Source organism: Betta splendens, chromosome 14 (genome assembly GCF_900634795.4).
Source record: "Betta splendens chromosome 14, fBetSpl5.4, whole genome shotgun sequence".
Taxonomy (NCBI): domain Eukaryota; kingdom Metazoa; phylum Chordata; class Actinopteri; order Anabantiformes; family Osphronemidae; genus Betta; species Betta splendens.
The window spans coordinates 10,252,546-10,275,054 of record NC_040894.2 but is presented as its reverse complement, the minus strand read 5'-3'; the positions used below and the strand labels follow the sequence as shown (position 1 = coordinate 10,275,054).

The 22,509-nt window shown below is 48.4% G+C and overlaps 2 protein-coding genes across 6 annotated transcripts; one reads left to right on the top strand and one right to left on the bottom strand.

Moving 5' to 3' along the window:
• Nucleotides 1-1,214: 1,214 nt before the first annotated feature.
• Nucleotides 1,215-17,899, bottom strand: LOC114869382 (oligophrenin-1-like). 4 transcript variants are annotated; one of them, XM_029173590.3, is made up of 24 exons: nt 17,208-17,899; nt 16,100-16,195; nt 15,697-15,758; nt 15,030-15,101; nt 14,373-14,474; nt 14,175-14,285; nt 13,996-14,100; nt 13,788-13,914; nt 13,619-13,719; nt 13,460-13,551; nt 12,178-12,256; nt 9,537-9,570; nt 9,350-9,412; nt 8,752-8,826; nt 7,090-7,174; nt 6,595-6,653; nt 5,819-5,924; nt 5,502-5,661; nt 3,977-4,124; nt 3,563-3,862; nt 3,078-3,201; nt 2,773-2,823; nt 2,109-2,146; nt 1,215-2,031 (listed from the first exon to the last, which is right to left on the bottom strand). In XM_029173590.3, exons 1-24 carry the CDS (start codon nt 17,359-17,361, stop codon nt 2,021-2,023), a joined length of 2,355 nt encoding a protein of 784 aa, XP_029029423.1. In that variant the 5' UTR covers nt 17,362-17,899; the 3' UTR covers nt 1,215-2,020. The 4 variants fall into 4 exon arrangements, with proteins under 4 accessions (XP_029029423.1, XP_029029425.1, XP_029029424.1 ...); XM_029173592.3 differs by having other exon boundaries at nt 2,785-2,823; XM_029173591.3 differs by having other exon boundaries at nt 3,563-3,859; nt 17,208-17,898.
• A 1,295-nt stretch (nt 17,900-19,194) lies between these two features.
• gjb1a (gap junction protein beta 1a) lies at nt 19,195-21,925 on the top strand. 2 transcript variants are annotated; one of them, XM_029174381.3, is made up of 2 exons: nt 19,195-19,578; nt 20,911-21,925. In XM_029174381.3, exon 2 carries the CDS (start codon nt 20,925-20,927, stop codon nt 21,645-21,647), a length of 723 nt encoding a protein of 240 aa, XP_029030214.1. In that variant the 5' UTR covers nt 19,195-19,578; nt 20,911-20,924; the 3' UTR covers nt 21,648-21,925. The 2 variants fall into 2 exon arrangements, with proteins under 2 accessions (XP_029030214.1, XP_029030213.1); XM_029174380.3 differs by lacking the exon at nt 19,195-19,578 and adding an exon at nt 19,609-20,061.
• The last annotated feature ends 584 nt before the right edge of the window (nt 21,926-22,509 follow it).

The window sequence follows — 22,509 nt, the reverse complement described above, 5'->3', positions numbered from 1 at the left end:
TTTGTAAGGTTTTGCATATTATTAGATATAAACCAAGACAAGGACCATAAAGTCTCCAGCTGTAGTAGAAGTACTGTATTCAGAGTGAGAACACACATTGTTCTGTTCTTGAAACCCGCTTCCTGCAACAGGCCGCACATTAATTAACTGAAGCTCAAGGTCATCATGGCATAAAATAAGGAGCGCGGGGAATTCCACCGATCTCCAACGCGGGCCGAGCCGCTGCCGCCGCCGAGGCTGGCACCAGATATGGAGGAACGGGCTGCCGGAGGAGGAGAGGGATGGCAGCGGGCGCTGGAATGTGAGGGGAGGACTGGACGGAGAAGGAGAAGAAGAAGAAGGATCCGGTGTTCAACTGCAAACAGGCTCTAATGGGCTCCAGGTAGAACCGCAGAGCGCTCACTGTTAGAGAATATGTCGTAAAATGCATTCACCAGCTATCGTCGGAATCTGAATGGGATGTGATTGGAAGTCAAAAACCTACACTACATCTTGAACCGCGCACACAGAAAAGCTGCAGCAGGGGTGACACCCATATATATTTTAAATGCTTCTTCTGGCCATCCTGGACGTGTGGCTCGGCCGTGGGCAGTGTCACCCAGCTGGTGCACAACTGTGATCCAGGCTTAAATGGATGGGATAATAAAATAAAAATGGCTTTAAAGAGCTTTCCTCACGTGCAGCCACGAGGTTCACAGTTGTAGGCCTCACTGAGACGTCTCAATAACTACCAGCTGCTGCTGCTGCTCTCAGGTTTGTTGATCAGGACCCATTGCTTTGCTTAAAGCGCTCTATGTGTCATATAAGTGAAGCGGCATCGCGGCGCCGACGTGCAGGGACCTGGTGCAGCGTCACAGCAGGGAGCCGACGTGTCCGGATCAGAACTGAACTTTTATTCCTGTAAAGACTTTAGTTAATGAAGCTGAAGCTTCATTGCGACGCTTAAACTTTGCACATAATAGCTTACGACAGCGAAACACTGGCTTCGCGCTATCGCATGAGAACGAGTACTTTGAGGGAAGGCAGCGGACGTTACATTAAGGAGTTAATCTTTTAAAGAAGCCGGTGACTGTTAGTGTTTCAGGGAAGCGCTCTTTAACACATTATTCGGTGCAGAATGGAAACAGCCGTGGTTCCAAACAGCACGTTGACCGACTGAGGGGAACCGGAACCACAGCACCAGGCTGTGACACCGCGAGGGATGACAGACAGGCTTTAAGGGCTCTTCATATTTATTTGACTCCGGAAAAGCAATTTTCATGTTACAAAAACTAGCATTAAAAATTTGAAGAACAAGAAGACATGTAACAACAATGGAGTGTTATATACACATGAACCTTGTAATTAGAACGGTTCGGTGCAACTTGATCGGCCCGTTGGAGGTGGGTCCATCGCAGGCAGACGTGAGGGAGGAGACACAATTATCTATTCATTATATATATCATTCAGTGTAAACTCAAACTACACACTAGCTCATGTAAGTCATGCCTAAAATGTAACCTGTGCCTGATTAGTTATGTCCCAATTAAGATCACTGTTAAAACATTCTCATTAATGGGCCACTTCCATAATACTAAGATTTTCTTTCACTCACGAAAAGATTTTTTTTATCACATTGACTGAAATCAGAAGGTTTTGCCAGAGCTGCAGTGCAGGACCATAGTATCTACTCTACAAGTTAGCATTTAGTCTAATAAGGAAACTGATTAAGCCTGTTTTCACCAGTATTCATCTACTCAACACTAGTAGTAGGAACAGTTTAGTTCCTACAAATGAAACAGCCTGAACTAAGCAGTGAAACTGTTTAACAACCTAAAACCCAACTACGCTATTTCAATTTGTGTGGATCAAAGATCACGGACTTCTTTTTTTCCCCACCATCTGTGCTTCTGCGCAGCCGTACCTTACGACTGTTTATATATAAAATACAATAAAAAAAAGTCATAAGATGATGCATGTCTAATAAGATCAAAAAGGACCCAGGAGAACGGGTAGAGGTCACGTGATGTAGCTTATGTCTTCAGTTCAGTTCTGAAACAAAGCAGAGATGATCAGCGCTGATGGTGAAGTCAAATACTTAAAAAGACACTAGTTTCAGTCATTCTGACCTTTTTTCACGTTAGTCACTGTTGGCGACGCCGGAGAGCTGCGTTGGGAGAGAAAACAACAAATACATTAGAAATGCAGCAGATCTGCCCTAAAAGCCCCGCTGTGCGAGTTTCCAGGAACGTCAGACTGAGCTACGACGTAAAATGCGACTTTAAGGTGACAGATCTGTTCCGCTGAGCGTTAAAACAGTGCAAATCAAGAGCCGATCTAAGCGCTGGTTCTGGTCCGTGCCACCGTGTGGGGATTTGCATGTCAGCAGAGGTCACCTGTTAATGTAAACTACATGTGGCTGTTACACGGACCATCGAAATAAGGGAAGAGATAAACTTCAAAAGGGAGAATAAACCTGAGAAACGCCTCGCACTCACACATTCCTCGTTTATATGTTTTTAACGCTGGCTGAGCTCATCATAAAAGAGCAGATGTGTTTGTTTCCGCCTCGCAGACGCATTGTTGCATCAGGACTGAGCATCGGAGTCATGCGACGCGGGATTCTGCTGGAAAAGGGGCCGAGCGTTTAATTCCTTCACGGCACCGATGATGCAATTTTACATGAAAACGTCTAAGTTTTTTAATTTGATTGGAGATTCTGGTGTATCTGAAGCAAATTAAAGCGCAGGCGGAGGCACAGACACAAAGGCACAAAAATTACTTTTTACATACTTGACAACTTGCCTGGAGGCGTTTTCAAAAAACTTTGTTTTCGAGGCAACGCTGCAGAAAAAGAGAGAAGTGGACACGTTAGTAATGTAGATGAAAATACAGCTCATGAGTCAGCGTGTCTGACTTGGCAGGTCACCGAATAAACTTCATACGCCCGCGAATCCCGGAACATCAGCATCTGGCTCCCCATCGCTTACATTTTAAACTCTATTATCCTGCTTTCATTAAACCAGCAGATCAGTGGTTAAAAGTTTATCGTCCCCGTTGACCCGGTTTCTCGCTGCTTTCAAAGCGGCGCTACTCACTAGGATGTGCCCTCGCCGCTCGCCGGGCTCTGGGGAGGTTTGGGCGCGGGGCCTCTGGAGGGCGGCTCCGGGGGCCGGACTGGGGGTCGACAGATGGATTTCGCCCGGGTCAAACCGGGGTCTCCTGAAAAGCACAAAGGCCAAGATGGAGACCGTTTAAAGTGGGATTGAGAACATGAGAGAACTGGAACCTCTGTGGCTGCGTTTAACAAAAGTTTCACTCGCTCTGTGCTGAAAAGTTGAAAAGTAGGTCAGTGGGAGCTGTGATGATGTGGGCCACGAACCAAACGCTCCATGCTCCATTTAACTCAACAAAAGAGCCCGCTAATCAGCAAACAGCGGCGCCTGGACCCGAGCATTTCAAAGTCACTGTTTTATCACCTGCTCTAAATTCATCTCCAGCGCCACTGTCATTTTTATTCCCCAATAACGCCCAACACTAAACTGTCCAATAAAGTGACTTCCTCAGCATTTGGCGCCCGTACCTTCTTTGAGAGCCGGCGCGCTCTTCGGCGGCGGCGGCTTCCTGCTTTGGAAGGAGGGCACTCGGCTCACGTACACGCCCGACTCCCCGTTGGCCGCCGACGCCGGGCCCTCGTCGGCCCTCGCCGCCTCGCAGTCCGGATGCCGGTCCAGACGCTGGGCCGGCCTCGGCGCCGGCACCAGCGCCTGGCGCGGCGGCGGCTCCCTCGGAGGGGGCGGCGCCCCGCTCGCGGGTCGGGCCCTCTGCGGCGGCGGCGGGCTCGCCGCTCCGTCGGCGCCGGCGCTGTCGCTCTGGCCATCTGCTTCACACAGACAAGGACCCGCTCACGGCTCTGACTACTAAACAGGAGATCCTGCAAATGTGGAAGCAGCCCCCCCCGGACACCGTATACGCCTACAAGGACCAGAACACTTACTCTGAGCGAGCTGGCCGAAGCCGGGCCCCAGAGCCTGATAAACGCGGGCCGGCCGCTTGGAGATGGTGATGGGCTGCCGCTTCCTGGGCGCGGCCCGCGGGGGCGGCACCGGCGGGACGCTGCTCTCCTCCGGCATGTGGCTGAAGATCTGCAAACACAGCGAGGTCGCGTCACGCTGCTTCAGTGCCTCAGGCAGAACTCAACGATGACAGAGTGCCGCCGAGTTCGGCTGCGTGCGCCGCCACAATGGATTCAAAACCGAAGCCATCAAGGAGGCGGCGGAGGATTCCGATTTACCTCCGCGTACAAGGGGCTCGGGGGGAATTTTGAGGACGTGGAATCTGTCCCCTCATCGCTTTAGGACGGAGCTGACGGTGGTGGGAGTTCAGAATCAGCATCAGAAACAGATACAGAGGAGCGGGAGAGGCCTGACGAAAAGGCCCTCACGAGCGTGCGGCTGCTCAGTGTTTGACTTTAAGGCAATTTTTCCTTTTTTTTTTTAACATATGGACTAAATCCAGTACAAACTCCAGCACGGTGACATAACAAACCGCTGCCTCCGGCGCCTGCAACCGCATATGGAACACGCCGAGCGCTGTCAGTTCGACGGCTCGGGTCGCTCTCCGACCTTTACAGTCGACGCCGCCACGTGACCCTGCCTCTGACTGGAGCCGAGCGCGGCGGCGGAGGAAGTTCTGGAGACGGGAAGGAACGCTGCGCCTGCTTCGGAAACAACCCAGCACCTGTTCTTCCACCGGCTCCCGACAAATACACGCTCGCGTGAACAACAGCAGCCGCGCTGTTATTTATTTAACAAAGTACTTGTAATTAACTGTCTCCTTCGGGACACGTTGGCCCATTCTTCGTTACAGGATGACTCGGGTTGAGCTCCTCACAGCACGGTCCTGCAGCAGCAACGCTGTTATTACAGTCGGCCGTGTCTGCAGTTTGGTCAAGAAGGGTTTTTTTTTTAAATTTTCCAGCCATTTTCATGTCAGTTTATGGTTTTCACATCATTGTTGCACGATCCAGCTGGAGCTTAAGCCGTGGACAAGCTGAGACGAAAACCTCCGTTGTGCTTTAACGCTGCGTCCGAAAGGAGAGGTTTCCTCCCGACACGTGTCCCAAACGAAGCGCGTTTTCCCACTCGTCTAATTGCGCTGCCATTCACCGCAACGCGTCCAGTGAGGCCTGTGGGGTCCGAGACGCGTCCCGGGGGTTTTTTGTATTTCTCGGAGCGTTTCGCCGTCCGACCTTGGGGTGAATGTGCTGGCAGGTTCGCTCCAGGGAAGATTGAGTGCTTTCAACTTGTGAATAATCTTTGCTACTGCAAAACGCCCAACTCTGGTTTGTTTGGACATGGTTTGCTTACTGTACGTCTGTACCTCTTAGTCTGTGTTAGTAAACATCTGGATGCTCCAAGGCACTTGGTATTGTCCATGATTTGTGATAATTTGTGTCATCCGTACTAATATTCAATAAGACGGGTTAATAACTAGCAGGGTCTGGATCCTTAAAAACGTACCTTTCTGTAGTCCTCAATCAGAATCTCAACGACGATATTTTGGAACTTGATATCCAACATGGCCGCCACCGTCTCCTCCTTTGCCCTCATCAGCGTGGGTCCAAAGATGACCGCCATGTTTGAAGGGGTCATCCGGTTTTGGTCACTGTGGCTGCACACACTGTCAACAAACATCAAGCCGGGTTGGATAAAATGTAACTAAACTGCTGGAACAGTCAGTGACTCTCCCTTCAGTTCATTTCAGACAGACAGCCAGACGTCCTCTGGGACCAGAATAAAGAGTGAATCAATAAATCCTGCCATGTGGAGGCACTTACTTGACCAAGTGTTTAATCAGCATCTCCAGCATCTCCCGACTTTTCTCTGGCAATTTGTAAGTGAGCGAATGAATTTCACTCAGTCGAAAGTCCAGATTATCTGATTCTGTGCGATGGAGACAATCCAGAATTAAAAATAATAAAATAGACTTTGCCTAAACAACAAACAAGTCAAATATATACACATCAACAATCAGCAAAAATGATTTCATGAAAATTACAGTGAAGACGATGGTATCATTTAAGATTCAGACAATGATTGTAGTGAATGAGTGAGAAATTAAAAATGAATTAAATAAGCAGAGGACAAATAAAGAAAAGCATCCAAAACTAATTGAGGCAGTGTAATCGAGGACTAATGATCGGCGTATGTGGTCGCCACCTGTAGTCTTAAGTATGACTGTAATGTCCTGATGGAACAAAGTGGACGCCTGCCCTGTTTTATAATGAGGCAGTGTGACAGACTTAGAGCCCCCCCACAGTCACATAGTGAATCTGTAGTCTGCACACAACTGGACAAAAGCACAAATGCCCCCTTTCAACCTTTACCAGGCAGCGCAGACTGATTTCAAAGGAAGTGTAAAGTAGATTGAGTTGTGTCTCTGTTCTGGAAAAGTGCAAATGTACTGTACGTCCAACCTGAGCTGCTTTTCAGGACACAACAGCGCGTTTTGGACTTTTACTCCAAGCGAAACACCGGCCGTGTTATTCTGATCGCAGAATAAAACACTGGGGGACTTAAAGGCAGCGTGTGAATAACGAGTGCGGCGTCTTACTTGCGGCGCACACGAGGTCCCTGTGCAGACTGTAGGTCATCAGGGGTTCAGACAGACTCCTGCAGATAACGACAGTTGTAAACACAAGCGCGCTGAGCACCAGGAAATGCTAAAAGCATCACTCACTCGCCTGCGCGGCTGCACTACAAAAAGCACTCAAAGAGCACAACCCCTGTCAAAGCGGCGTTTGTTATTTTAATAACAGATAATTGCTTGTTATGTGTAATTTGGATCCAGATCTACACCTACACAGGACAGGCAATCATGCAGATTTATGAAAAAATAAGTCTTTATAATATGAGGGCAACAATAATTTACAATGAGGGCTGCAATGTTTCTAATTAGTTTTTAATTATGATAATAGTACTGTATATTAAAATTGGATTCAAATTTAAGGCTGCTTTTATGATTAGGGTCGTAGTAAATAACAGTGAATGCATCATTCTGCACCTACACGTGTCTGACGCTCATATTTACTGACACCCTCGAACACACCTCAGATAAAACTTCAATGCACTTGTGATGGCTTTTTCCTCCCATTCACTGCTGTGAAAGTCCACGTCTCCGGGGTTTGTTGGGTCTGTTGAAAGAGCAACAACTATCAGACCACTGATTAAACAAGCTAACATGAGGCCATTATTAGAGTTTGATCGATTGTTTAGCGATAAATTCAACTCATTGAAACTGAAACACAGGATGAGGAAACCCGTCAGGATCCTGGTTCAGTGCCGAAACGCATGCTCTCAGGCCTCACGGGCCTCTTCTCCGGTTTCTCCTGCAGAGGCAGGTACTGTAAGTACACCGTCCAACGCCAGCGCGGCTCCTTTCCTGAGCAGATGTCACTTTTTAATCTGCGCCGAGAGCTCGTGACCCCACAAATCACACCACACGCTGGCACCGCTGGCCGGCCGCTGCAACTCGACACTGTAATAACACTACAGGGATATTTCTAATGGGAAATAAGCTGAACCCCGGGGCTCTGTTTTTCTCTTTATCACTTGAAGGAATTACACACAGTCATGGAAATAATTCACGCTGCCGCGCTGATGATGCTCGGCTCGTACGCATGCAGAAAAGATGAATCATTTAATTGCTTTGGATTAGTAAACACTAACTCTTAAAAAGTGTCAAAACAAAATTCTTGGCCGTCTCAAAGTCGGGCCCTTCTGACAGCCTGGCACAAAGACGGGCTCCTAGTCTCCCTCCCCCTGCATTCATGTTGTCTTTTTGTTCCTTTTCACACCTTTGTAGCTCCTCAAACTCCCTCTTGTTCGTTTTTAAAGCTAAACCAAGAACCTACAATTGGTTCCGAGCCGATACTTAATGTGGATCTGAGCACTTGAGCCAAGTCTCGTTTCTATTAACTGGCCCCTGAACTGTGTCACATCAGGATTTTGGGTGTTTCTAATAACATGAAAAATCCCCTGGCGTGTCCTCGTGTGACCTCCCACCGCCGCTTCTTCTTCTCTCCGCCCTAAACGTGCGCCCAGTCCGTCCTCGGAGGTAAACATCGGTCTCCCGGCTGCGGGGCCTTTTCGTGCCCACTTCCTCGAGGAAGCCTGGACCCCCGTGCTGGCATCAGACGGCCCGGCGCTGCGGCGCGATCCAAATCCAGAGCTCGCGGTCCGCGCTTTGATCACATGAAAGACGCGTCCTCTCCCCATTACCGGGCCGATGAAAACGCCGCATCTCTCCTCGCTCGTCCTAATCTCGCCTCCCTCTCCTCCCCACTCACTGGACCGTCGGCTGCCTGGGACCCGTCTCCCTTCCCTGGCTGCCGTGCCTCATTCCAGATGTTTTGGATCTGGATCGTTATCCTCCAGGACTTCCAACCTCCCCTTTGTCTCCCTCCCCTCCCTCCTTGCGCTCATGTTGTCCTCATGTCTGCCTCATTGTGTGTGTTTCTTTCCTCCCAACATCTCTTGCACTTTTTCTCCATCCTTAAAAAACAGCCTCCCTCCTTGACAACCGTCCCATTTATCTTTATTTGATTGTAAGGTTTAATGCCAGTGTGGTTGTAAAGCCCTCTGAATAAAAGACTGATACCGACTTATATAAATATAACCTGACTTGTGAGATTTTTCCATTTGTTTAACAGTCGAGCTTCACAAAATTGGCTAAATGAGCTAAATGAAGAAAAACGTAGTCTCCTCTTACCAAAGAAGGCGTTTAAAAGCTTCTGCACTTGGATGTTGCTGCCAACTGTTCTATACACTCCTTCTTGTGTCAGTGCTGGTAAGAGAAAAGAGCGAGTTAAAAAGAGAAGAGTGTTTCACAGACAGACCCTGAGCCGTGGAAATGTACAACATGCTCCCGAATGTTCGAGCCAGAACCAAGATGCAGATGTTCCTTCCTGATTGTGCTTAGTTTGGGGCTCAACAATGCTTCATCCAGGGCTCATGAGTCACATTACATGTGACTGAGTGTTTAATTCCACGTTTGTCAAATTATTCACTCCACTAGGAGGTCACATGTGCCTGAGCACTCGCAGGGCTGAGACCTGTCATTTCAGACTGAACTGGGAACATGGAGAGAAGAAGCGAGTCCTTCAAAATAGCGTGTGGAAAATAAGTAAGGCAACGAGATACGGCGATTCAAAACAGACCCACGCTGCAGACTCCCAGTTTAATTAAAACGAAGGACACTTTTCAGTGGACAGCCGCCAGCTGTGTGGCGCGAGAATGACTTTTCTACAACTCAACTGCGCCACCTTTAGGGCAAGAAGACAAACAGAAGCAGCGTGTGAAACCTTCACCTTTAGTTTCAATGTAGTTGATGCACTTTCGCACAAACTTGAATCCTATTTCATTCAGCTCCACTGTAGAAGCAAAATAGGAGAAAGATTAAAAAAAAAAAAAGTCAAACAATCCTTTTAAAACAATGCAGACATGACGGCGTCTGCATGGATCAACAAGAAAAGGAGTAAATGGTGACTGACTTACTTTCAGCCTGCTTGTGGATTGGGGAATGATAGATCTGAAATGGAAAAAAATGAAAGTGTGAAGCTGTTGTGATACACAATATAAATATCGCACACACATCCCTCCTTCTTTGAGGAACAAACAGCGGTTTTCCACCACAGGAACTTGATGAGCCTGGGTTCAGATGCTGCTTTTGATTTCACTGTGCTCAGCCCTTTTGGAGACAAGCTCAGCGAAGTGCATTTCAGTATTGTGCAAAGAGCGGTACTGTAGGTCTGTCACTCTCATTTAATGTTAAGATCTATTCATCGGCTCAGGTTATGCTGAAAACCCTCATTCGTACAGTTGGTTGAGGTCTCCCTGAATCGTCCCTGCTACAACGTGCTAATCACAAAGCACAGGATGGTGGGATTTTATGCCCAGGAGAGGTTCCTGGGAGAGAAACTACTACTAATGGTTTCAGGACACTGAGCTGGTAAAGAGAAACATCTGCAAGCTTTAAGGAAACTGCAGCAACTTCCCCGATGGAAGTCAAAAGAAACTGGAGGAACAGTTGACGCTTGTTAATCGGTGAAATACAGAATCAAAAAAGGCAAAAGCAGACAAATGACAGGAGCCGATCCATAGGAACAATCTGATGACAATCCCAGGTTAAGACCACGCATTGATGCAGACACGGCCTCCAGCAGCGCTCAGGGCCGAGCGCCATCCGCACGCATCTGATCTGGATTTCACGTCAGCGCTTTGTCTGATTGCGCCGTCAAAATGGCTCATTGTCCTCACGGCAACGAGCGTCACAGGTCAGGGCCAGACACGGAGCAGCTCAACACTGGAGACACTGTCCAAGACTTCGCTGCAAAGAATCAGACGCATGAAGTGTAAAATTCCACTGTCGAAGCAGATTTCCTCTGAAGAAACCAGCAGCTACTGCATCGGCTGTCGTACCTGTCTGCGGGAGATTATTCTACGCTGTTTCAGGAAGGAATCACTTTCACTGAAATAACACACTGTTTTTGTATTTCCACGGTGCGCGAGCTTCAAAATGAAGGATACGATAACGGACTTTGACGCTTCGGGACAACAATAAAAGCAAAGGCGCAATTAAAGACGTTACTGAAAGCTAAATACTAAGCTTCTCCATTTGTGGCTGAAAGGACCTTGGAGAGGCTCATGCAAACTTTATCTCCAAACAGTTTTAAAAGTAAAAAAAATAAAAAAAGAACTGAGCATTGCATGCATCAGTCTACTCAGAATATTAGCTGTTAAAGCTGTGAAGCATTTGCAAATACGGAAACTTATGGCCTGTAATGGATGAAACGAGTGAGATCACTATCAGCTTGGATTCTTCCAGAGCTTTTGGAAAGACACTTTATGAGTAGAAAAATAAATAAATAAATAATCCCAAAATTATGGCCAGAATGTGTCTGCTCCTGCTGCAAGTAACAACAACTTTAATTATCCAATAATGTGCAGCTAATTCCCTCAATAACTCAGAATAACGTTTGAACGTGAATTTGTTAAAAGCCGAAGTGATGACAAAAGCAGCCAATTATCACATTTAAAATGCTAGAAGCAGATAATTTGTCTGGTTTTGCCTGAGCAACGACTAGTTCCATCAAAACTACCATCGACAGTGGCAGGAATGGTCTCCTGAATGATAAATATGTCAATCATTTAGTGTTTGCATGATGATAATGTAAATGAAAATGACGAGCTCAGCATCCTAATGCAGCTCCATATCTAAATAAAACAGTCCCACACTAGGAGGCCTGTAAGAGAGCCATTTACAGTGTTTATATGACAGCGCTGCGGCCGAACCTGATATTTCAGCTATTTCAAAGGCTGAGGGTCAGATCTGAGAGGGAAGAAGATACTGCTCTAAACGAAAACCACACCGGGTAAATCCTTGCCCACAATGAAAGAGCAGAGACTCTGCAGACCTGGCAGCGGTGCAGAACAGGGCATCTGTGCCTGTCAACATTTGGCCACAGTGAGTAGGAAAGTTCTTGTGATATTTTTCATAATAATAAACAGAAGTCGCTGGGGAAGTTGCACAGGAAGAGGGCACAGAAAAGTGTGCCTTCTGTTATTTTCACATCCTCCGACGGCGGCCGTTTGTTTCTTTTGTGTGCAGCTCACGCAGCATCCACCTTCGGATCCTGGCTGATATAAAAGACATCCGACAAGAACTGCTGAGGCAGCAAAATGCAAAACCACTCTTCACGCCAGGCCTTAAATCTCGTTGCCTCGACACTGTAATATTCCCTTTGCTTAAAGAAATCCCCACACGGCCAAAACAAGGCCGATGACATTTTGTACAAGGAGGTTTCCATTAACACATAATGATCTCAAACCAAACGTTAGTTCTACTGTTTATAGCTGATTAATATGAACCAGATGTGATGGAGCGGCTCACTCTCACACAGCTGGAGCAACAGCTTCTTCTCTCGTTGTTGTTTTTTTTTTTTTATCACATCACATTGTGTAAAAGGAAATATATTTAATGAGATGCAATCCAATTAGTCAAGTGCAGATGACATGTGTCTGAAAAATTCCAAAAATAAAAGATTAAAAATGTAAACTAGTGTTGGGAGTTTTGGGCATCGGCACAGTTGCCATCTAAGACAAGAGAAATCCTAAATGAGACGAGAGCTTAACTCACTGGCTCCTTTCCATCCATGGCCTCCATCCACAGCTTCCTCTCCCCCTCTGAAAGAGCCTGGAACGTGACAGGTGTGTTTCTATGGAAACCAGAAGAAAAACAGTATTAAAGATTGCAACGATTGTAGCGCGATTGTTCAGTCACGGCGTGTACTCCTTCAGTTTCCAACCATTGTGAGCATTTGGCTGTTTATGATGTGTCACACAAACGTCCCGCGCGCGTCTGAAGGACCTGACAAGCAGTGGAACTCAGAGTAGCTGATTAAATCCTGCGCGGCCGCGGCGGAGGGCGAGAGCGGAGGTAAATACGACGAGTTTGAAGCGATGATGAAAAGCCGTTGTTGCAATCTGCTCGGCGGAGGAGCAACAAAAGCCGGTGCCAAAGTTTACGGTTCTCAGGCTACTCCATCAATTGTTAAGTAACTGCGGGTTCAGAACCACTTGAAACAACAGACTAGAAAAAAAAACAACTGTTAACTTTGTCATGGATGCTGTCTTTAAGCTTTGGCCCATCAGCCTCACATGATGTCACTGAGTGACAACACAGGCAGAGGTTTGAGGCCCATACGTGGAACCAGTGTCACACACTGGGAACCCTTCAGGGACAAGCAGGTGACCATTCATGTGCATTAAAACCTGCCCCGCCGCCTTTAGCTGATTAAAAACAGGTGGCTTTTGAATCATGATCATCATGACGTCGCTAAGTTCACCATTCGGGGACACTTCGACGAGCTCAACGTGCTTTTAAACCCTCTAAACGCCCCAGGAGACTCTCTCCAGACCTCAGGAAGCCCGACTGTGGCATCGCGGCCCATTAAAATGCATTTACTACTCGACGGCCTGCTTATATAAACATGAGCTTGCTGCGTTCCGTCCCCGGAACCGCCGAGCGCGCCATCTGCTTCCAGCGCCGGCGCTGCTCGGGGGTTGTTTGGGCTACGGTCCATTTCGCCCTCACACTCTGTCCTTGTGAACCACCTGTTCGCCGCGTCGCCGGAACCTGTTTATCCCACCGGGCCTCCGCGTTGCCTCATCTCTGTCTGTCTGTCTGTCTGTCTGTCTGTCTGTCTGTCTGTGTCTGTCTGTCTGTCTGTCTGTGTCTGTCTGTCTGTGTCTGTCTGTGTCTGTCTGTGTCTGTCTGTCTGTGTCTGTCTGTGTCTGCCTGCCTGCCTGTCTGTCTGTCTGTCTGTCTGTGTCTGTCTGCCTGCCTGTCTGCCTGCCTGCCTGTCTGTCTGCCTGCCTGCCTGTCTGTCTGTCTGTCTGTCGGGCGGGCGGGCGCTCACCGCTCGGCGGTCTCCACGTCGAAGCAGAAGCGCTTGTCGATGGAGTCCGTCTTCCGCCGGATGCAGGACTTCAGCGTGAGCAGCGCGGGGCCCTGCGGGGACGTCACAATGAAGCGGCTGCGTGTTCACCCGCGGCTGCAGGCGGAGCCACCAACTCACCTGCTTCGTGGTGGTCTTCTGCTCACAGGGCACCATGAGCAGACGCCTGTCCTCCTTCTCATACTTGCAATAGTATTTGACCCAGGTCACGCCCAGCGCCCCTGTTGGGAGACACGTGTGAATCCCAGCGCCTGCTTTGTCAGAGGACGGCGCCAACGTGAGCGCTCACACTTCTCCTGGCACAGCAGGTAGCCCTCCATGGGGAAACTGTGCATCTTGTAGATTTGGGACGGGTGCGTCATCCTCTTCATCAGCTCCTCCATCCCCTCGCGGGTGCTCTCGTAGTGGTTCCGCGTCTGCGGGCGCAAAGCACAAACCCAATGCAGATCCCGGCTAACGCTGCCTGCGGCGGCGGCGGCGGCGGCGGCGGCGCCTACGTTCTGCAAGCTGAGCTGCAGCTCCTGCTTGTAGGGCATGAAGTCCTGCGTCATCTCCACCGTCAGGTTGTTGAGCGTCAGGATGCTGTGAAGGAACGCCAGCACCTGCGGGAGGAGGGGGAGGAGTCAGAACAAAGGGGAGGGGCCACTCCCGCGAGGAGCACGCGCGCTGCACCCACCGGCTCCACCACATCGAACTTCTTCTTGTCCTGCACCTGGTGGATCTGGTACACGTACTCCACGGACGACTCATAGAAGTTGACCCGCTCTCTGTCGAGGAGCTCGTCCGCCTTTAGTGGCGAAGGAAGATTCAAATTAAGCTCCCGCTCCTTCACTTGACGCCACGAACTAACCAGGAGGCTCGTACTCCATCCCACCTCCTGCAGTTGGCTCTCCTTCTTCTTGGCAGACAGGCTCAGGTGCTTGTCCAGCTGCGAGTAATACTTCTCGCTCTCCTTCTCAAACTTCTTCTTCTTCTCCTGCAGGACAGATTTATCATTGGAGAAGATGAGGGCGATTAAAGCGGGAACGGCTGAGCGATACCAAACCTCCAGAAAAATCCTAGAAACCCTGTCCTTCCAGATAAATCACGCGCTGCTCTCGGGGACGGCGGGGAAGGATTTGAGACTCTTAGTACTTAAAAGGAAATACAAAACCTCAATGTTATTCTGTTCAATGAAACTGGTTTCTTTTCACCCACGTTGGAACCTTAAGCACTGAATTTATGCACTACATCTTTCTTCTGATAAAAACACTGTAGGTATTGCATTTGTAAATTATTTATTAACCTCTAACATTGTTTTATGATAAAACAATGATCATAACCTTATAACCTTTTAATTTGTATGTATTTAATGAGTCTGATTACAAAATGTGTCTCAACACAGCAGCAAGAATCAAAGAACTCTCCTCTGAGTATATTTAGACATATAATTATCAGAGGGTTAAGAATGTAGCTGATAAAAGTCGTGGTGTTGTTTTTAATAGGTTGATGTGATCTGAGATCCTAGTGAGTTATAAGGACAAAGACCCACTTTTGTTACGGAGATCTGCTCTTTTCTGAACTTCTCCAGCGGCCTGATGAGCAGATCGGACGCGTTCTGAACCTGGGCAGGGAAAACGAGAGGGAAGCGTCACTGCTGTGGAGTTTCCAACGCCCCAACACAAACACCCCCCCCCCCCCCCCCCCCCCCGTATCACAAACACACACACAGGCTGCTCTCTGTACGCTGGCAGCTAGAAAGACACATCCTCTCCATCAAAACCCTGTTGCTCAACTGACCACATGACGCCTACTTTTAGAATGAGATGCATCCAGAAAACCCAGTCCAACAGGAACCGCTGCTCCTGGTGCGTGCTTTAAATGCTGAAGTTCAAGCCCAGAAAACACAGGGGAACAAACAAGGCAGGTTCGACCGCTTTCCACATACGGGAAGAAGTTAAGAGTCATGAATATCATCAAGAAGGCAGAATGGAGGAACTGAACTTAAAATAATTCTCTCCAATCCTCTAATTGGCTTGTTTACAGCGTGTAGGTGTTAGTAATGAACACGTATCATTTAACATGTCCGTGTTTATCGGAATGAGCCACGACACGTTTCCCAGAGTGAGCTGCACCGCAGGACATGTTAACGCGGTGTCCAGTGTCTAACGGGGGTTAGATAGGATGCAGCGTCGGCGTGGAGGAAGCCGATAACCCACCAGCATCATCCTGTCGTGCTCCACTTCCTGCAGGAGTCCGGCGAACTCCTGGAACGACTGGGCTGAGGATGAAGCCACAGAAGATGATCAGCAGGGGAGCGAACGCTTCACGCTTCTTACAGGAAACACATTTAACAAAGACAAAGGGGGGGGGGGGGGGGGGTGCGACATGCATCATTGAGCTCCTTTTGTTTCCTGATTCCTCACAGGTTGCGGGGAACTACCAGTCAGCTGCCAAATGTGCTCCGAGGCCGGCGGGGATGTACGTTCGCGGCGTCCCGTCGGCCTCAGACGAGGCCCAGACTCGTGCACACAGCGCTAATAGGCAGCGGCGAGCTGCTGGAATGGGGCGCGCGTCGCGCCACTTTGTCATTATGACTTTGTGAACGTGTGTTTATCTCACCAATGTTTATCTCGTCGTCCGTGAGGGAGTCGCCGATGAAGTCGAACTGGAACGAGCAGAGGGTCTGGGAAAACTTCTGCACGGCCGTGGAATATCCTTCAAAAATAAAATATTCAAGAAACATCCGATACTCGCCAATATATAATCTTTATTCGTGCTTAAATCCCCTCTAAATGTCACTAAGAGAGTGGACTCAGGAGCGTTTTTATTATTCCTGGTTGGAAAGTTAAAGGTATGAAAAACATCTTTGGCAGGATTGAACAGCCGAGCAGCAGCCAGTCCGTGGTCAGTGTGATATATTACCCTGCTGGTCTGGCTTTTATTATTAAACTAAACAGAGTCTGTCGGATCGATACTGTGGAGCATTTCACCAGAGGAACTCGGTATCATATTTTAGATGCATCTTCCTTTAAAGGATTGGATTTAGGTCTTTTTGCTCCGCATGTTATTTCCATTAATCAAGTTGTTCCCCGTCGAGTTCACTCCAGTTTGGAGGCTCCTTTTAGCTGCGCTTCTGTTTATAGGGGTTTTATTGTGAACTCGGCACAAGTGCACAAGCAACAAGTCCCAACACTCACATATTGAGACACAAATGAGGACTCTTGGTGCAACACTCGTGACCTCTGGCTATTATCTATAACTGAATATGAGACTCTCTGCACCACTACAGTAATTACAATGGCCATTTCTGTTTATAGGGTCAATGGCCTGGTGGTTTGGAAGCAGAATGGTATATTGCTGACAGTGTTATTCCACCTTTAAAGCCTTTTTCATAACCACTTCTTGCAGGAAGGCGCAAACGCCATTCATTTTGGACCGAGGCTGTTGTGTCAGTAACTCTGGCCCCCAGTGTGAGATGGAAACGCGTGGGCCTGCGGCTGCAGCCAGCTGTGGACGAGCAGCGGGTCCTCCTGCACATCTGCATCAGATCCCCCGCCTTTGAAAGCAGGCCCTTCTCCCAGGGGTGCAGTAGCACCTCCCTGAACGTGCCTCCCCCTCCCACGCACCCACATTCATCTTCCAGGGCCTCAAAGGCCCCACGGATGCTCCTCACGGCAGCGCGTGCATCAGTCGCCCAAGAATAAAGATCAGACGTAGACACTCTTACCGTTGAGTGCATTGATTACACTGTTGCCATCTTTTATCAGCTCCTTCAGGAATTTGCTGGTTTTCTCCAACTCCTGCTCGTAGCACTTGAGAGTCTCCCTGAAGTTGGGGCTGTCCAGATAGCAGTCACTGAACTCCAGGGGAGGATGCCCCATTTTTCCGGACCACTGGACGCGACCCAACAGCAGACGGGAATGTGTTCTGGGAGCCGCGCAGCCTACGCTCGTCTAGCGCTCACTGGTCATCGCTGCTCAGCTGAAGTCCACGCGCGCCTCTCTTCACTAACCATGGTGTCCGTGGGAGCCTGCGGCGGCCGCTGCCCTCGTGCCGAGTGGGTTGAGCGGCGGAGAGACCCGTTGCGGACCCGCTTCCGCTCTCGCCTCGTCCGACGCGCTCTTTAAACTCTTATTTATCTGAATCCCGGTCCTCTTGTCACTTTTCCTTGTTGTGGTGCTGCGCGGAGAAGAGCGGCTGAATCCCTTCGACCGCGTCCCAATTCGGAACGTCTCACGCTTTCAATAAAAATCCTTCTGTGTTTTTTTTTCCACTTACACTACGGTTGTTGATTTGTAAAAAAATTAAATAATATTTGAAATCGGAAGGAATATTAGTTAATATCTTTGACTCATTTCGAAGATCAGTAAGTTTCATCTATCAGGAAAGAGCGGAACGTAAAGCTAAATGGAACGTGACCATCTGACTATAGATTCAGAAAAACTTCCCCTTTTCCACACCCAGGAGGTTCTTAAAGGGGCCACTGCCCTTATGAAGCGATTGTGTTGATAATGCTGCTTTCACGTTCTGTGGAAAATATGTAGCAAATGTTGCCACACAGAAAGATCATTTGTATAGCATTATTACTTTATTTGCAGATTCCAGCTCATAACAAACACACAGTATGTGGAGTCACACCTGAGTATGTGATTGGGTGTGACACCTCAGTTCGTTGCACAAACAACTTCCCCAAGCCTAGTGTACACAAGAATGAATGTGTCACAGCTTCTGGAAATCATATTGTCACCATGGAAACATCACACATGTACTGTACTGTACTGTATATATACACCTCAAGTCTCATTGACCTGAAGATCAGCTTTAATAGAGGCGGGAGGTGAGAATCAGGCTTGTTTATTGTCTGTTACATAAGATCGCCTCACACCGCTGTGCAAATTACACATTACAACTGACTGAACTAATTAGCAGCTGTACTGTACGTTTCACTGGGCCATGGTGCAGTAAGCGTTGCTGACCTCCAGATGTCCCTCCTCAACAGTGAGCCTGCAAACACACGCTGACGGTTGCAAACGACATGCATGATTCAGAGGGTTTCATCAGAGCGTTCCCGCTGATGCTGCCGCACCCGGCGACTGCCGCTTCAGTTTAGTAGCAAGCCTTCACGCACCAAACAGCGCAATGACCAATACCCACAGATCTACTGTAACACCCTCAGACAGGCCCTGCTCCCCTACAGCAGCACAATAAACATCCCATCACCCCCGGCTCAGTAGAGACACTTAGCAAATGTTGCAGCTTTGAACATTCTCAGTAACGGTTTCCAGATGTTGGTCAAAGCATTGCAGTGTCTACTTTTACGCCCATGTCATCAAATTAGGCCTTCTTTCAGTTAACATCCGCTTTGGAGGGATCTTTGTAATCGAAGTTAAGTATGTTAAATCAAAGAGGAGGACAGGTTCTCAGCAAAGGGAAGTGGCCGTTTCACCTTTCCAATTGCAACAATGAAAAATCATAAAAGCAAAAGAAAGGAGGAGGAGGAGGTCAGGCCTCAGTATTACACTGCTACCAAAGGTTTGGATCACTGGGTCCAGTAACATTTAATCTATAAACCAGTAGACTTTACATAGAAATCACTCTCCACTATGTGAATCAGTGGTTTCCTGGGTGGGCAGCAGCTCTGTGGATGTAAAGCCTGAGTCTGATGATGAAAGCATAACAACCCCTTGTCCTCTTATCTTTAGAGGTTATGGCCTATTCTTTGTGTTGGACCTTTCTGTTTTACGCCATATTGCGTCAAAACCATCCTCCACTTCCTCTGCAGAACACAGCACAATGAGGATGCGAGGACAGACCACAGTCCCCACACAGATTCCTCAGCGGGGCAGAAATTAAAAGGTTTGGTCAGAACTCTGAAAACTGTTTGTTTGCGCCCAATAAAAGGGGCTATTGTATGCAAATACGGCGGACAGAAGCATATGACCTCCCCAGTGCAGGGCAGTGGCTAGTGTGAGAGAAATCATTAGCAATGCAAAGTCACGGTGCTCTGATCTTCTTGTTCACGGGCTGAAAAAAAAAAAAAACATCTGCTGCTGTCACTGTAAATGCTCCTGGATGTGCCTCATACAGTCCAGCTGACGGTGAGTGGACTCGATTTCTCACTGGGTTTGTTTTCACTCAAGCGACTTTATGTTGCGTCCGTGGACCTGCTAACTATTGTAGCCTTGAACAGTCTGGCAACTATCATTCGAGCTTGCGATGCAACTTGAGCTTCTCCAGATGTGATGTTTATTCGATTCTGCCCGCGTCGCGTTGGTTCGTTCTGTGCCGTATACTGGTCACAATGGGAAACTCCTGCTGCCAAGAACCCATTCCCCCCAAGAATCACACAGATGGATTGTAATGGGTCCAAATGCCCACTTTCCGTGCTCCGCCATGGCAACTGGTGAAGCCTGTCACATGACACACGGTGCGCGGCTCAGTGCTGCGCTCATAAGTGGGCTGCGACCGCAGAGCAGGTCAGAGAGGCTTCCTCCGTCTCTGGACTCACATCCATGCGACGCCGGCGGCTCAGCCTTCTCCTCCTCATCCTCCTATGCCTCTTACACCTCCTGCTGAGCCAGGTACCATCTCTCACATCTCTATTGGTCCGTGCTGGGAAGACAGGAGCGCCACCAGCAGCGCGGAGGAGACCGGACCCCTGGAATACTATCAGATTTAAGAAAGATCAACCTATTTTAATCATTTGTTTTTAGGTGCCTCGACTAAATTATTATTATTATTGCGTAAGATCTAGTTTTAATGTTAATTCTTTCTATTGTGAATGCATTTTTAGATGGGAATCACAAAATAACACTCTAACGGCTGTAAGTTCAAAATGCTGTTTGAAAGCAGTTCAAAGGTCCCGTTTTATTTTAGAATTACTGTAAATCATTTTGACCTTCACCGATAGTGACTTCTAATTATTATTACATCATTGTACAGAGATCATGTTTCTGCATTTTCTAAAATTCTCTATAAATACAATGCTCAGTTTTGTGAGGAACATACAAAACAATAAAAGTCTAATAACCCACCAATTTATCTTCATTTAAAGCTGTCATAAAGTCCTTTTTAATAAGTAAAGACTTGCAGACTAACCTTCAGCGGTGCAGTCGATTAGGTTCACTTTGCTGCTTCATCTAATGAGCGAATGGTCTTTTGTTTTTCACCTTTTCTGGAAACGAGCAGCGCTGGAGTGTGTTTGTTAAACTCACTGGCACAAGCGCCGTTCTTTGGCTGCATCAGAGTCGGACGAAGCCTAATTTTCGCTGAAAGCTTCAAATTGATGACAGACTCTGGCTCGTTTCACCCCTCTGACTGCAACAACGAATAATCATAAAAGCACGTTTTACAAAGTTCTCATTTCGGTTCATTTGGCTCTGAGTAGCTTCTGCCCTCCCAGATGTTGACCCTGTGTGTTTTACCACCAGACCCGGAACCAAAGATGAACTGGGCATCCTTCTATGCCGTCATCAGCGGGGTGAACAGACACTCCACGGGCATCGGCCGCATCTGGCTCTCCGTCCTCTTCATCTTCCGCATCCTGGTCCTGGTCGTCGCCGCCGAGAGCGTGTGGGGCGACGAGAAGTCCGGCTTCACCTGCAACACCCAGCAGCCGGGCTGCAACAGCGTGTGCTACGACCACTTCTTCCCCATCTCCCACATCCGCCTGTGGGCCCTGCAGCTCATCCTGGTGTCCACGCCCGCCCTGCTGGTGGCCATGCACGTGGCCCACCGGCGGCACGTCGACAAGAGGCTCTACAGGATGTCGGGACGGACCAACCCCAAGGACCTGGAGCAGATCAAGACCCAGAAGATGAAGATCACGGGGGCTTTGTGGTGGACGTACGTCATCAGCCTGCTGTTCCGCATCGTCTTCGAGGTCACGTTCATGTATGTGTTTTACATGATCTACCCCGGGTACAAGATGATCCGGCTGGTGAAGTGCGACTCGTACCCCTGCCCCAACACGGTGGACTGCTTCGTGTCGAGGCCCACGGAGAAGACGGTGTTCACCGTGTTCATGCTGGCCGTGTCGGGGGTTTGTATCCTGCTCAACGTGGCGGAGGTGCTCTTCCTGGTGGGGAAGGCCTGCAGCAAGCAGCTCCACGGCGCCGGGGACTGGACTGTGGGCGCCTGGATTCAGCAGAAGCTCCGCTCATACTAACCAGCTACAGGGCAGATTTACACAGTACTGACACTTTACTACTCAGATGTTAGGTCACATACTGGAAGTATCAATTGCGTAACATGTCCAGAGGTGCTGTATTCCAGCTGACCACGTCGTAGGTTTAATTATGATGGACTTTGTGAGGCTTTAATTTTGAAATGAACAGCTATTACTATTGAAAAGCTCAGACTGTGTCAGGGTTTATATTATGTTCTGTTATTTAAATTAAAAGTTGCCTTCTGATCAAAATCAAATAATAAATTCTACATCAATGATATTTCCATATTTATTGAAATCCTAAATGTGCTTACTAAGCATCGCAGATGCTGAAGCCAATTTCGTCCGTAATTCATTGCAACAGGAGCAGATTTCCTGCATTTCCCCGCATTAAGCTGCAGCCGGGGCGGTGGGATCCTCCTCAGCTGTCAGACAGGCCACTAACCGTGAGGCCCGTCACACGCTCCGTGGCACCGCCACCGCCGCCACCTGTGACGACACGTCTCTGTCCGACGAAGTTCGGCGCTTGGGAGATATCAATAGCTCCAGCGCGTAGGAGGTCAATGGTCGACCCGGAGGACAGCTGTACCTGCCGGGTTCAGACAAATCCTTCCATCTGTTACGACCAAAGCTCATTATGTTTATTTATGTTCAGTCACTGAGTTGTTTCCACCAATCAAGGGCCTCATCCTGTACAAAATATCCTAACAATAGTGCACGTGTTGAAGATGGAATGTTTCTATTTGATGCGTTGATGTGTGAATGGAATGTTATACATCAGAACTCGACTGAATCACATGTACAGTAAAACCATCCGCTGCTGTTCACATGACGCCCGGTCCAAGTAACTGCGTTCGCTCGG

Excerpts from the sequence above, each read along its gene's own strand:
- LOC114869382 (XM_029173590.3), bottom strand. The coding sequence starts at position 17,361 with ATGGGGCATCCTCCCCTGGAGTTCAGTGACTGCTATCTGGACAGCCCC. Across the intron at positions 14,475-15,029 it reads AGCAGATCTCCGTAACAAAA|GAGAAGAAGAAGAAGTTTGA; the intron begins GTGGGTCTTTGT and ends TCTGTCCTGCAG. Across the intron at positions 13,552-13,618 it reads AGAAGACCACCACGAAGCAG|GGCCCCGCGCTGCTCACGCT; the intron begins GTGAGTTGGTGG and ends ACGTCCCCGCAG.
- gjb1a (XM_029174380.3), top strand. The coding sequence starts at position 20,034 with ATGCCTCTTACACCTCCTGCTGAGCCAG. Across the intron at positions 20,062-20,910 it reads TACACCTCCTGCTGAGCCAG|ACCCGGAACCAAAGATGAAC; the intron begins GTACCATCTCTC and ends TTTTACCACCAG.